The sequence below is a fragment of the Anopheles cruzii genome, chromosome 2, assembly GCF_943734635.1.
Source record: "Anopheles cruzii chromosome 2, idAnoCruzAS_RS32_06, whole genome shotgun sequence".
Lineage (NCBI taxonomy): Eukaryota > Metazoa > Arthropoda > Insecta > Diptera > Culicidae > Anopheles > Anopheles cruzii.
This window is the reverse complement of record NC_069144.1, coordinates 47,070,923-47,085,826: the sequence shown is the minus strand read 5'-3', so window position 1 is coordinate 47,085,826 and position 14,904 is coordinate 47,070,923. Positions and strand designations below refer to the sequence as shown.

The 14,904-nt window shown below is 53.8% G+C and overlaps 3 protein-coding genes across 3 annotated transcripts; 1 reads left to right on the top strand and 2 right to left on the bottom strand.

The window, feature by feature from the left end:
* Window positions 1–1,883: 1,883 nt before the first annotated feature.
* Window positions 1,884–3,031, bottom strand: LOC128267798 (retinaldehyde-binding protein 1-like). Its single transcript, XM_053004721.1, has 2 exons — window positions 2,321–3,031; window positions 1,884–2,204 (listed from the first exon to the last, which is right to left on the bottom strand). The coding sequence occupies exons 1-2, from the start codon at window positions 3,029–3,031 to the stop codon at window positions 1,938–1,940; spliced, it is 978 nt and encodes a 325-aa protein (XP_052860681.1). The 3' UTR covers window positions 1,884–1,937.
* Window positions 3,032–3,882: 851 nt separating this feature from the next.
* Window positions 3,883–7,336, top strand: LOC128269046 (cytoplasmic aconitate hydratase-like). The gene is made up of 3 exons (XM_053006389.1): window positions 3,883–4,105; window positions 4,445–4,537; window positions 4,601–7,336. Exons 1-3 carry the CDS (start codon window positions 4,099–4,101, stop codon window positions 7,201–7,203), a joined length of 2,703 nt encoding a protein of 900 aa, XP_052862349.1. The 5' UTR covers window positions 3,883–4,098; the 3' UTR covers window positions 7,204–7,336.
* A 2,499-nt stretch (window positions 7,337–9,835) lies between these two features.
* On the bottom strand, window positions 9,836–11,219 carry LOC128267651 (leukocyte elastase inhibitor-like). Its single transcript, XM_053004537.1, has 3 exons — window positions 11,168–11,219; window positions 11,033–11,094; window positions 9,836–10,909 (listed from the first exon to the last, which is right to left on the bottom strand). The coding sequence occupies exons 1-3, from the start codon at window positions 11,217–11,219 to the stop codon at window positions 9,836–9,838; spliced, it is 1,188 nt and encodes a 395-aa protein (XP_052860497.1).
* Window positions 11,220–14,904: the final 3,685 nt, after the last annotated feature.

Sequence of the window (14,904 nt, the reverse complement as noted above, 5' to 3'; positions counted from 1 at the left end):
GCTCACGTGTTAACCTGTGACTAGCGTTGGGACGTTCCCGGTAGGTAGTCTAACTCCGAACAGGAGTTACTTGATAAGTCGGAAGCGCTGCTTCAAGAACGCATGGGCCACCGACTGCGATGATCGTGGACGATCCGATTTAGGCATTTACTTCGCCGCATTACACAAGGCAAGGCTGCTTGCGGTTGTTTATTTGTGCTCACGAAAGACGCGAGATGAAGCGGCGTAAGATCTTCGTCTCCGGCGTGGAGTAATACGTGGACTTTCGATAAATAGCCCTGCCGGGCCATCGAAATCGTACATACATTTCATAAGGCTGGTGGTGTTTTGTGTTGGACCGCGAGATGGCCCAGGATAGTCGCGGCATCTTACCCCCGTGCATTATGCTCTCCACGGTACCGCTCTTACTTACCTGTCTTTCTTTCTGTCTTTCTTTATGCCGGCCGTATGGTGGGCTGCTTTATGCAACAATGCTTCGCGCCTTCACGCCGTGCCACTCCGCCCAGCCGCTCTCTAATAATAATGCTCGCCCCCTCGAAAAGGCCCCCTTTTCATGACTGTCAAAAATTGAGTAATCGTAAAGTGCAAGATCTGCGTATTAGTATATTATCGTGGCCGCGCGCCATCGGGCCCGGATCATGATCTCCACGCATCTCGACGGCGGACGATCACCGAGAGCGCGAAAGCATTCCCCGTCCGTCCCGGTCCCAGACACTCCGCCCGTCGGGGTGCAATTATTCCGAGTGCCCGAGTGTGCGCGCCCGGTGTAGGCGCAGGGCAAAAGGCGCACTTTTTGGCAACATGCGGCCGAACTTTCACTATTGCAGCCGAGTTTTGTGAGAGTACTTTTTCGGGTGTACCGGGCAGGCCAGATGGCGTAACCCGTTCTGGTGTTGAACTGATGCCCGCCCGTTGTGGTTTGTGGGGTTTTCGGGGTTACCTCTGCTTGCCCAACGGCTTAAATTGAATCTTTGCCATTATCCGATGCATCCCACCCCCTTCGAGATGGAATGGGGATGTGTCGATAGGCCACCGATCCATCGGCAAACTAATGACGGTGGACACTTCTTTGTTTCACCGGGAGTTTATGACTGCCGCGCAATTGCACGACCTTAACCTCGGCCAACACTGCCGCCGAGTTTCGCAACTTTCGTTTCGCTGGGCAAACGGCAAAAGCCAAACCCGCGGAACTGGTTTTTCCCCTCAGAAGAATGATTAAAGTAGGGCTATCGAAATTCCCGGCCATTCCAGGTGATTACCGATTTCACGTGCGATTGCCAACTGAGCACTTGTGGCCACATTTCAACCGCCCCCCGAACAGGATCCCCAGCATCCAGGCGGGGTTTTATTTCAAAGTGTAAGCCCGTGCACGATCGATTGATCGCGTGGGGTTAAAGTTTGGCTCACAATTGTGTTGGCGAGCTTTGGGCCATGTAGAAAGCTTACAATTAAAGCTCTTGGGTTTGTTTGGGAAACCAAAAGTGACCGAGGTTCAATAGTAGAATAGTAGAGCTATTTAGCAACTCACGGGTGCCGGTTTTGCATCGTTTCATGTTACTGTTTACTGTATTGGGTAGGAATTGTGGTGGCAATTTTTTGTTGCTGCAAAAATCTAGACCTATTTTTTCATCTGCTATCGAAAACATCCGAATCATGTTGCGGAGTTGCGTCAAAAAGTGGCGTGGCCACGAAACAACGCACTCATTCTCTTCTGCGATTCATTTATTTCATTTTTGATTAGTTTCATGTTTATTTCAAATACTTTAACAGATTTATAAAAAGAGAAGAGTGTAAAACAAAAACAATAACCTCATCTCGCGAAGGCACCAGTCACGAAACAATAGAGTCGTACTGTTTTAACGATCCATCGGGATTGAAGAAGGGTTTTTCCAACAACAACTTGGTCTTTAGGAACCTCCTTCTGTCCCTCTGGTCCGTTAGTCGATCGACAGTTGCCGAAAACTGCCGATTGCTCCGTCGGCCACCAGCTCGCCACTTGCTGCCTCCTCGTGGGTCGCAACCTCCCGCGGATCTCGCATATCGATCTCCATGTCGTCCAACGCGAGCAAAGTCTTCCGTTTCGACATCAGATAGTCCCGAAATCGTGCGTTAAGTTCGCCCAACGTTTGGCCTTTGCCACCGTACTCGCGCGGTAGCAGCTCGCCCGGGATGGCCGCCCTGAGCTGCTCCACCGTGGTGTGACACTGCAAAGCGGCAATTGATTAGTTAAAAACACAGCACGGACACGGGTGTGTCATTAGCGGATGATGACACGGGGACACATCGCCAAAGCGGGGTGGGATGATAATTGAATAGTTACATGGATGCGGGAGCGCAGCTTATCACTGGCGAACGATAGGCAGTACTTGCTGATCTGAGCCGCGAACGTGGGAACGCTCACGAAATGGTTTTCCTTCAGGCGCACCGGCACCGCATTGATGACGCTACGTAGATAACCGGCCAGGTTTTCCAGCGTCCAGCAGGTGACGTGCGCCATCGTCATGCCACCGTTGTCGAAGATGTGCGTAAATCCGGCGATCTGGTTCGGTTCCTCGTCCAGCAGCGCCTCGGCCACCAACATGTTCAATCGGATCATCATGTCGGAGTTGAAGCGCTGTGCGTTAAAATTCCTTACGACGCCGAACACCACGATTCGGCCCGTGGCCGGATCGCGGCCAATCGGCAACAAACAACATGCATCCAGCACCGCACGCAGATCGCCATCATCCGGATCAAGCCGCGCGAACCACCGTGGATACGTTTGGCGAATCATCAGATACTTCTCCAGCATCTCACACGCACCCGGAATAGAGAACTTTTTCACGCGCAGAAACCTCAACAGAAACCGGTCGTCGGTACGGCACCGCCGAATACGACCGTTCTTGGCGATCCACTCGCGCATCCGGGCCAGTGATTGATTTCGCACTTGCTCATCCTCACGCAACTCGGTCCGCGCAATTTCGTCCAACTGTGCCACGAAATCACCCTCCGGTGGGCCAGCACTCGGAAAGAAGGTCTGTCCACGTTCCATGGCGGTGTGCGACTAAAACCGGCGATCATCGGTCACAAAGCCCTGAGATTCTCCGGATGACTCCGGTAAAGCAAGAATGCCTGGAACGAACTAGCGCGACTGTTTAATAACACACGGCCACTTCGACGCATCATTCGCGCACCATTACGCGGGTGTTTGGGAAGCAATCGGTTGCTCAGTGTCTGTGTTTTTTTCTACCGTGTTCTGCCCGTCATCACTCGCATCGAACACGGTCGGATATATTTAATTGACTCTGACTGTCTGGAGACCACCACACGCGCACACACGCGGTCAACAAATAGCAACAAATAATAGGCAGTGCCGGCTGCTGTGGCATGACGATGACGATTGAGGTTTATTTTTTCCAGCACCGTGTTCCAGTGTGCGTCTCGAGCGGAGACGAGATAAACACAGTAAACAATGTGGATGTTTTGTGGCGCAATCGGTATCGGCCGGCACAGGGAGTGTGTGTGCGTGTGTGAATTGGAAACAAATGGAAAGGGTGTTGGTTGATTGTTACAGAATAATCGCGGATGCTTCTGACAATGGAATTGTTAGACTGGCATTGTGGATATCGGCCAGCAATGCTCAATTCATCATTTTAAATTCCACGGTAAGGAATCCCCTAAAAGTATGCAATATCACATTGGACAAATAACCGACGAAAAACACTCGGTTTGAAATTTGACGTTTCATCTCACGGACAAAGCTCACTCACACAACTAACGGCAGATTCTCATAACTGTATTAATCGTTCCTCGAAATCTTCGCCGATAGTCATTTTCTCACTTCGGAAGCGTAGGTTCGTTTTGTGTTTGTCTTGGAAGAAAACAACGTAATTACGAGGACTATCTTGGACTTGGCCACACCAGGCACGTAGCAGATTATCGCAGTTGTCCTCACGCAGAATCTCGCTCTGCTTATCGACAGGTGATTTGGTGATTTAACGATAGCCACCGCGGACCAATTGTGCTTGCGGGACGCTACGCTACGCAACGTTCAACGAAGAAACCCGAAGAAACCTTTCACTTTGCCTCGTGTGCATTAGCAGCATTAGGATCTATTAGATGGCTGGTAAGTGGAAGATTGCTCCAACCAAGAAGACCACTCGTGAACGGCATTGTCTCTTCTAATGCCGTTGATAAGCTCCTCCCTTCCTGGGGAGGCTCACGGGACTCTTCCGATAAGACGGGCGCCAAAGAAACCGTCGAATGATGTTAAGTGAAACCACATTAGGCGCGAGATAGAGAATGTTGCAGCGATGCGGAACGACTCAAGAATACGTGGCTTTCGAAAGTCAAACAGAATCTCTAGAACGTTGCGTAATAACCTCCAACTGGCTGACCTTTGCCTGGAGGTTTGACTGTAGCACAGTGTGGCCGTGCCTTTAACCACATATTTCTTCATTTGCAGCAAACAAGAATCCATTCCAAAACCTGCTCAAGGAGATCAACGTCAATGGAGAGACATTCCATTACTACGATATCGCCTCGTTCCCTGAGTATCGTAAGCACTTTCCCCGGCTTTACACAGCCCGACTTTCTCTCACCCGCTTCGCGTTTTCCACAGGTGAGCTCCCGTACAGTGTCCGGGTGCTGCTGGAGTCGGCGGTCCGGAACTGTGACAACTTCCAGATCCACGAGAAGGATGTCCGGGGAATCCTGAGCTGGAAGCAAACGAAGGGTGCACGGACCGATACGGAGCTTGAGATTCCGTTCAAGCCGGCCCGCGTCATCCTGCAGGACTTTACCGGTGTCCCGGCGGTGGTCGACTTCGCAGCGATGCGTGACGCGGTCCTCCGGTTGGGTGGAAACCCCGATCGTATCAATCCCATCTGCCCTTCCGATCTGGTGATCGATCACTCGGTGCAGGTGGACTTTGCGCGCACCGAAGACGCGCTGACCAAGAACCAGGATCTAGAGTTCGAGCGTAATAAGGAGCGGTTTACGTTTCTGAAGTGGGGCGCCCGGGCGTTCGACAATATGCTCATCATTCCGCCCGGTTCCGGGATCGTGCATCAAGTGAACCTGGAGTATCTGGCGCGCGTCGTGTTCCAGGAGCCGGCCGGATCGGCGGTTCGCCTACTCTACCCGGACAGTGTCGTCGGAACGGACTCGCACACGACGATGATCAACGGCCTCGGTGTCGTTGGCTGGGGCGTTGGCGGAATTGAAGCCGAAGCGGTCATGTTGGGTCAGTCGATCGCGATGCTGCTGCCGGAAGTGATCGGTTACAAGTTGGTCGGAAAGCTGAACCCACTCGTCACGTCAACCGATCTGGTGCTAACGATCACGAAACATCTCCGCCAGATCGGTGTCGTCGGCAAGTTTGTGGAGTTCTTTGGTCCGGGTGTGACCGAGCTGTCGATCGCTGATCGGGCCACGATTAGTAACATGTGCCCCGAGTACGGTGCCACGGTCGGATACTTCCCCGTCGACAAGAACGCCCTCGAGTATCTGCGCCAAACGAACCGTTCTGAGGAGCGGATTCAAACGATCGAAGCGTACCTGCGGGCCACGAACCAGTTGCGCGACTTCAGCGACGCCAGTCAGGATCCCGCTTTTACGGAGCTGGTGGAGCTCGATTTGACCACGGTGGTAACGTCCGTTTCCGGTCCGAAACGTCCGCACGATCGTGTTGCGGTGAGCGAAATGCAGCAAGACTTCCGCCAGTGCCTATCGGCAAAGGTCGGTTTCAAAGGCTTTGCCATTCCATCGGCAGAGCTCGGTGCGTCGGGAAGCTTCAGTTGGACCGACGGCAAGACGTATGAACTGCGTCACGGATCGGTCGTGATCGCGGCAATCACATCGTGCACCAATACCAGCAACCCATCGGTAATGCTCGGCGCAGGCTTACTGGCGCAACGGGCCGTGGCCGCCGGTTTGAAAGTGGCACCGTTCATCAAAACATCACTGTCCCCGGGAAGCGGCGTCGTGACGTATTATCTGAAAGAATCCGGTGTCATCCCTGCGCTGGAGGAGCTCGGCTTCAACGTCGTCGGCTACGGGTGTATGACATGTATCGGCAACTCGGGACCACTCGATGATAACGTTGCCAACACGATCGAGAAGAATGGGCTGGTATGCTGCGGGGTGCTGTCGGGCAACCGGAACTTTGAAGGACGCATCCATCCGAACACGAGGGCCAACTATCTGGCGAGCCCGCTGCTGGTGATTGCGTACGCCCTGGCCGGTACGGTTGATATCGATTTCGAGAAGGAACCACTGGGCAAACGGCCCGATGGATCGGATGTGTTTTTGCGCGACATTTGGCCAACGCGCCAAGAGATTCAAGCTGTCGAGCGGGAGCACGTCATTCCGGCAATGTTCCGTGATGTGTACGCCAAGGTGGAACTAGGTTCGGGTGCCTGGCAGAGTCTGCAGGCACCGACCGGCCAGCTGTACCCGTGGGACACAGCCTCAACCTACATCAAGCACCCGCCGTTCTTCGAGGGCATGTCCCGTGAACTACCGGTACGCGGAGCGATCGAGGGAGCCCGTGCGCTCCTCAATCTGGGCGACTCCGTTACGACCGATCACATTTCGCCGGCAGGCTCGATCGCTCGCAACAGTCCCGCCGCTCGCTACCTTTCCGATCGCGGTCTGACCCCCCGGGACTTCAACTCGTACGGCTCACGACGCGGAAACGACGCAATTATGGCACGCGGAACGTTTGCCAACATACGCTTGGTGAACCGGTTGGTTTCGGGAGCCGGGCCGCGTACCCTGCACATCCCGAGCGGCGAGGAGATGGACGTGTTTGATTGTGCAGAACGATACGCGGCCGAAGGGACGCCGCTAATTGCACTCGTCGGAAAAGACTACGGCAGCGGTTCGAGCCGTGACTGGGCCGCGAAGGGACCGTACCTGCTCGGAATCCGGGCGGTCATTGCGGAATCGTACGAGCGCATCCACCGCTCGAATCTGGTCGGAATGGGCATCGTCCCACTGCAGTACCTCGACGGTCAGAATGCGGAAAGTTTGGGACTTACCGGGCGCGAACTGTTTACGCTGGCCATTCCGGATGGATGTCGGCCGCACGATCGCATCACTGTGAGCACTGACGGCGGGTTAAAGTTTGAGGTGATCGTACGCTTCGATACGGAGGTCGACTTGGAGTACTACCGCAATGGCGGTATTTTGAACTACATGATTCGTAAAATGATCGATTAATTTACTTATTTCGAACCCAAACCCTTTTCCACCCAATGTATGACATGAAGATTCTGTTGTTTTTTTATATATTGTGAAAGGTACACTCAAATCCTGAAGAGGCAATAAATATATGTGCGGTGTTTATGAGCGGGTATAATTTGGTGGTTTTTACGTGTCTGATTTTACATTAACTACAGCGGTTCTGAAGACCTGTTTATCGCTTTTTAACGTTTGCCAGTTTGATATAAGTTCCCATTGTTTCCAAAGTGCATGTGCTAAATGCACCCTCTTTTCACTCATACAAAACCCTTCCACCGCAACGGTTGTCAACGGAAAACAAATCGACGAAGTCACCGTTCGTCGATTGTGTGGAAAATGCCCCGAACGGAAAAAGGAAAACCACACTCGAGCGAGCGAAAGAGAGCGAGAGTGTGTGCGATTTTCCTTGCGGTGAGAAAATTCCTATCTCTTTGCGCACTGGTGCAGGCGGTTCGGGGAAAAGTCTCACCAGCCAACTGGTGCCGACTTTGTCGGCGGCCAACGTAGTCAGTTAGTCAGGTTGGTGCCCGTGGAACGGACCCCGTGCCTTGCCCGTTTCGGTGGAAATTTTTTGGACAACACATACGGAAAACTCTTGAACGAAACGAGAGCCCCCAAAAAGAGCCAAATTCCCAATTCCCTCTCGAGTGCCATGAGTGAGCTCATCGTTCGCGCGCTGGTTGCTGGGGACAGGTGGTTGCGCCGCACGGTGGACGGGTTCGAATTTTCCTCGTCCCCATTCGGTCGGCCGTCGTGAGAACGGCACTCGGCTGACACATATTTGTGGTGCTTCGCGTTTTCCCTTTCGCCGTGCCATACGTCCATCCTCCACACCCAAGGCCAAAAAGTGCGGCGGACGCGACGGGACGGGACGGGGGAAAATAAAACGCGCCGCGGGACGGAAAACTCATCACTCACATCGCATCTTAAGGTGACCGTACCGTACGGTATGGATTCGTTTGCAAATAAAAACGGACGGCCAAAAACAAAGCAAAACAGTGCACTTTAGCGGACTTCAGTGGGCCCCAGGCCTCGGATAGTGATGAAAGTGAAAATATTGGAAAATTTAATTCAAAAGAGACGGGACTCAACGGCTGTTGATTGAGCAACACTTCACAACACGGGTGGCCGGTAAAATATTTTTAAAACATCTCCTCCGGTACCGGAACTCGCCTTACACGCCTTCGCCGTCGCCGTCGCCCACAAAGGGGTCTTCGGAAACGGCTGGGGACAGGAAATTCTAGAACACCCCGCGAGTGGCAGCCGCCGAGTGGAGCGTGAAAATAAATCCAGCGTACGCTCGGGAAATCGGGAGTGAAAACTGTGCATATGCGTGTATGTGTGTGTGTATGTGGAAATTCTCGGCTCCCCGGACACCGACCGAAACCGACGTCAATGAAAAGCGCAGCAAGCGAAAGCAACACGAGCGCAAAGAAAACAGTGGAAAACCCGAGGGTGCACTTCCTGCGTCGGTAGTGTGCGTGTGTCCCGCTGGGTGACGGGGCGGAGAAGTGCGACAACCTGTGGCCATCTCCGGTCGGGTGACTAACGTTTCGCGCAGCATCCCACGCTCTCTCCCGGAGACGGGAAGGGTTCCGCTCCATTAGGCCCCCCGCCACACGGGAACCTGTCGACTCCGGGGTTGGATGGAAGTGGATCGAGATTTGACCCACGCGATCCCTTATTTCCGTACTCCGTAGACGCCATTAAACTCAGTTTGGCTCGTGGGTTAACCACGCGCCCAGAATAGCGACAAAAAGACCTGCTTGAGTGGATCTACAAAAGTCTAGTGCTCCGTAGCAGGCCACGGTTACCTAGTGACGGAACTCAACGGCAGCAATATGGCGAGAAAGATCAGTAGCCTTTGCGAACGAAGGCGACCATTCTACCAGCAGCGACCAGCAGTGTGCGTGTGTGCTTCCCGTTCCCGCTGACGCGAAAGATATTTCCGTACCGAGTTTTCGGTTCCCAGCCGAAAACTTTCGCAATCTTCGGCCTCCAGTAGAGTGGATCAGCCGACGGCGCAAGAAGATTTCGCTGCAGCCACATCCGAGTCGAGTGTGTGTGTGTGTGTCGGTTCCGTGGCGGGTTTTTACTTATTGCCAGCAGCTGGCCCAAGAGGCCAAGCGTGGAAAGCGTGGAAAATCTATCTACGGAACACGAAGTGACCAGCAGTTCCCGTCGAGCACCATGCCACCATCGTACTGCTCGGTTCAGGGGTGTTCGAACAGTCGCAGTCCCACTTGCAGTTTGTACTGCTTTCCAAAGGATGCCGTCATGTAAGTACCGACTTCCGGAACCTAGTCCTGCTCGTAACTAAATTATGTCTCATAAAAGATGTTGCTCTTCTCACGACCCACGTTTGATCCTGGGATTCGGTGAGCCCGGATTCGCCGAATTTCGTTCGGCAAATCCGGCTTTCTATGGTTACTCTGTTCATTATCACCATGGTAATCCTGCCACAAAGCTCCCGCATTTAATCCATAAAATTTTTTAAGGAAAAAAGGGCTCTATTTTCGTAACAAAGCGAACGTTTTATAAACGTTCAACAGGCGACATTTATTGAAAGCCATCACGTTTTACGTTTCTTCGTTCAATATTCTCTACATCCTCAAAACTGTTCGTCGGGATCAATGTATTTCGAAAAGTGTCCCACCATTAGCACGTTTCCGTCCTGCACCCGGCGCAGCAGAAACAAAAATGGCCGGTTCGCGTTAAACACCACTTCCGGTGGATCGTGCAGCGCCTCCGTGGCCGCCACCGTCGTTTCCGTCGCTCCCCGCTCCTCGACGGCGAGGTAGCAGTGCTGGAAGAACCCGTCTAACCGTGCACGGCCACCGACTAGGAACACGTTTAAATCGTTGATCTCAAACACTCCGCCGTAGCCGAGTTTGGCGAGGATCGTTTTGACGTTCGTTTTCTCGCGGACCATGAATCTGGGCAGCCTCACTTCCGCCACCAAGCTCCGCAGCCCGTCTTCGATTTCTTTGAGCCGGTCCACGTTCAGGCCGGTCACTAGCGTTTCCAACTCGCTGCCCCCGTCCGGAAGGAGCAGCTGCAGTGCCAGTCCACTGTCAGCACCGAGCGGCAGTTCGACAACGGCACACCGCAGCTCGTGATGGTGGCCGTACCGAACCGCTGCCTTGGTGGACATTATCGGCACCTGCCGGGTGGGAACGTTCACGAACCGAAACGGGCCGGGTTTGGTGTCGCGCGCCAGGAAGCTAACGCCCGGTAACGGGCCCATTAGGGACACTCCGCTGAAGGCCATAAATTTGAAGTGTGGTTCCAACGAGAAGACGTCCCCCTCGGTGATAAGATCATCCAGTTCGATTCTCGCTCGCTGGTAGTATGCGTTGACGGCGGCCGCTGACGGAACGTCATCTGTGAGGTCGACCGCCTCGAAGGCGGTTCCGTTGCGGATCTGGTTCCCGAACTGCACCGCGAGTGGAAGTGTTTGCTCGGCCACCAGAAACGGTACGGCCCGGAAAGGGTGACCGGGGATGTTGAGTTCTTCCGCCAGGCGGCGCTGCTGATCGGCGACTGCCTGCGGGTCCTCCGGCAGTCCGAACGCCACCCGGAAATCCTCCTGCACCGCGGCACCAGCGAAGGGATAGAGCGCGGACAGGACCAACCGGATGTGGTACGGTGACACGAGGGTGTTTTCCTGCGCATCGAAGCAGGCCTATCGGAAGCAAGGGGGATACGCACCACACCAGCAGTGAAAAGATTACCGTCGAATTGTGGCCAGCCGGTCGGTCGGCCGGCCGTGTGTGTGTGTGAAGATGATGTCATACGAGACACTCACTTTGAAATGTTCGACCGAAAATTTGCGATTCGCACGGACCACCGCTTCATCGTCCAGCGGGTCTGCAACGGGAAAGTTAGACCACGGATTGTGAGCATTTAAAGCGGGTTCATCATGTGTGCAAACAACACTTGCCTGGCACGGAATCAATGACCACACCGCTGGACAGGAGCGCGATAAACACCATCCTTTGCCGGGTTGCCGGGTTGTTGCGACAAACAGCAGCCAACGTAGACGTCAACACATCAACAATATTCCGCTCCGACTGAAAAACTACGCCGCAATCCGAAGGGATGATCGCTCTCTCTCTCTCTCTGCCGAACTCTCGCTCTCCGCAAACACTAATGTTTTGATATGCTCCGTCTAAGAGCATATGTTTTCGGGCCCAAGTGTGTGCGTTTCCTTAGCAACCATCGAATGTGCGCGGGGGGGCAAACGTGTGGAAACGACGATTTAGATCGGCGAACCGGCAACTTCGCTCGCGAATTTTTGGCCTTTTTTTTGCCGCCTTCGCTGTGTCACGACTCTTGCACTCTCTTCGGCAAGGCGCGGCGCTGCGATTTACTACGTTGGGTAAAAAATAACGGGAACCAGTTGTCTTCGATTACCGTGGTGCATTATGAATTATTTTCAACTCGCCAAACCATCAGCAAGGGTTACTATGTGACTTTTGGCTATTCGCTAAGCTCAAGAGGATGCTCCGTGGACACCGTATACAATCAATAGTTGAGACAACCGATTTTCGGACCGATTGGAAAATTGGAGGAAATGTACTAGGTTGTTCATTAAGTTTTGACGTTCGATTTCCTTCGACAAGCCTGTTTTTTGTTATATTGGTACACTCTTCAAATGAACGTAGGTGAAGTTTCAATCGGTCACTTACTTCTTTTTTACAAGCCATTTAGCATCGACGTGTCACAGTATTTTTTACAATGGAAAAATTCAAGTATCGTACAGTGATTGATTTTTTTACTTTTGAAAGGTTTAAAAGCAAAGTTAAATTTTGCACGAATGATGAAAGTGTATAAGAACTCTTAATTAGGTGGTTAAAATGGGGGTTTCTGAGTTAAAACGTGGTCGTAGTAGCCTACAAGACGATCCATGTAAAAAAACCTCGAAAAACAGATACAACACCCGAAATCGTGACAGCGCCCTATGGTATCGAACGTCAAAACTTAATGAACATCCTAGTAGGCATAGATGTACTGCATAGAGTAGGGATTATTGTAATGGAAATGACTTAGATTTTTCGAGTTATAAGCGAATTCTCGATATTTTCTGGCCACAGTAGTATTTTAAACGCTGGTTGGTCTTGAAGGGGGGAAGCCGTAGAGATAGTGCATTCGGAAACGGACAACATACCAAAGACTTCTAAGTGTTGGGTGGGGCCTAAACAGGGGTCCGTGTACGCAATATTAGCTTGTAAAATCGGCAGCTAATCACTGTTACCACCCTCCCCGGTTAGTTACCTAATTTTTAATAAACCTCCACCATTAGAGAGCCCCTTCAAAGGGCTCAGGAACTGTCCGCCGATGTCGGACAATATTTCCGCGAGTTTCGCCGTGAAGAACACAAAGTTCGAACGCTGCGCAAAAACCTGGGATAATCCACGGCAAGAAGGCATCCACTTCATCTCGGATCGCCGTGACAACCGACCGACGTCACCTCTCGCCGACCTCTAAAACTTGGCCGCTCGGTGGCAGGATTGGTGCGGCCCCCGAAAGGAACGCCTGGCAGCGAGGGAACCGGATCCCGAGAAGCGGCCCGAGAAGAAGAAAACGGAAGAAACAAAGTGAAGAGAAACCATCTTTTTCGGCCCAAGGCTCTCCGGGTCCAGCCACCGAACCTGCTAGGGGGACGGGTGAAAAACCTGCGCTAAAAACCCTGGCGCTGGGGGACGAGGATGGCTTTTGGAGGTGAAAAACTTTTCGTCCCGTGCCACGCGCGGCCGCCCATCGTCCTTGGCTTGCCAGTGCCGATTTTGGGTGGAGGAAGACCGAAACGAAAAAAAAAGGTTTCCATCCCCGGGAGTCCCCCCGAAGTGCTTCCTGCAGCGTCCGACGTCCTAAATTATGGAGCGTCTGCCGCCGACGCGCGCTGGCCGGCGCACGGATTGGTCGTGGTGGTGGCTTTTTTTCTTCTTTATTACCCCCTGTTATATTCCAGCAAGGGACACTACCGAGAGCCGCCACAGAATGGGGTACGCGTGGGGTGTGTGCGATGGCCGATGGGAATGTTGCCTGCGCCCGGGTCCCGGATCGATATTTTGGGTCAGGCAGAGCGTTGCCGAGAATAACTAGGGGAAACGGCGCGCACCGAAGGCACGCCGCTGCCGCAGGGCCGTTCTTTTCGGGCGCGGTGCAGAGGACGGATACACGGGTACCGGCTGGCTGCCTCGGGACGAACGGGACGGGACGCGCTGTGTTCGTGATTTATCGATCGATCAGTTCCCGGACGCGACCGACCGCCAGCCCGGGTCATGGCAGTTTCTTCGAAGTGGTCCGCGTCCGGTCCGTGCCCGGGGTTTGCCAGGAAAAGGCTCATTGGCTTACCTGGGCCGGCCAAAAAGATGATTAGCGGCTGTCCCGGGAAAATCGTCGTTCCAAATCCTGGTATCCGGGAACAGCTGAGAATGGCGCGTTGTGTTGTTCAATCGTCATCATCAACCTGTTGCCCGAGAACATGCGTCGCGGCGCGGCGTATGACATTTTCCATTTAAATCCCTTTTTATCGCGTTCACCACGTGTTGAGTGTGTTTTCGATTTCTTCGCTCCGCCGAACGTGTGTGCTCCGTCTCCTTTTCGCGCCTCTTCGTGGGCTCCTTGAGTTGCCCGTCTTTTTCTGGCACACGCACACACCATGTTGTCGTTCGCTCTCCGTCGAACGCTCTCTCTGTCTCTCGCTCGGGTGTCTTAGCTTGCTTGCTCGCTCACGTCGTTGCCTTGGCATCGGCTTGCGCGGCCTGCGAGAGCGAGCGAGAGAGCCGATCGGATTCGGAGCACCGGTCAATCCGGGGCCGCGGTCGGGGCCGGGACAACCCGAAAGCGTTTTCGCCACCATCAGTTCGTCAGAAACCCGGAACGCGAGTGGACACGCGACGAGCGTGGCCGTGTGTATTGTTATCCGGCGCCCCGCTGCCTGTGTGTGCGTGCGTGTGCGTAGTCCTCCATTCATTGTGCTTCTGCGGTCCACGGCAGTGGTAAACACGGTCCGTGACGTAAAGAGTATTGTTTCTGTGATTGTTTCCGTCGTCCTCGCCCACTTCGGGTGTCCTTTCCACACACGACCGAGTCACGACACGTCCTTAATCGGGGTGTGACGCACGCGGCCCACAGGAAACCGTTCTCCGTGTGACGAAAAATCCCAAAAACACAAAGGCCCCCTGTCCGCGTTCCCCCCCTGTGCCTGCCTGCGTGTGTGTGTATACGCGCCGCGAAGGGAGCCATCCCCAGCCAGTTCGATTATCAGCCCAACCCGTCGGGGCGAACGCGAGCAGCGAACGACCGTCATCATCATCATCATCATCCGGTCGCCACCGGTTGCGAGTAAGCCACCGCTGCGCCGCGCCGCGCGACGGACCCCGCGGGTACCAATAACAATAATAACAGCGCACCATCAGCGACAGAAGGCCAGCTTCTCGGCTGTCACCACACACCGTCGTCGTCGTCGGTAGCCCTAAAAACGGTCGTCGCAACCAGCCAGCCAGCCAGCCACACACACGTACGCACGCACACCGTTGCGTGCGTGTCCTCTTTGGCCTCTGGCGGCCCAGCGCGGCTCGCGGGGTGGTGTGCCTGGCTCTTTGTTGTGGTTTAGTAGTCATCAATCGGCCCGCGCCGCGCTCTCGGCGTGTCGGCGGCTCTCGCTCGCTC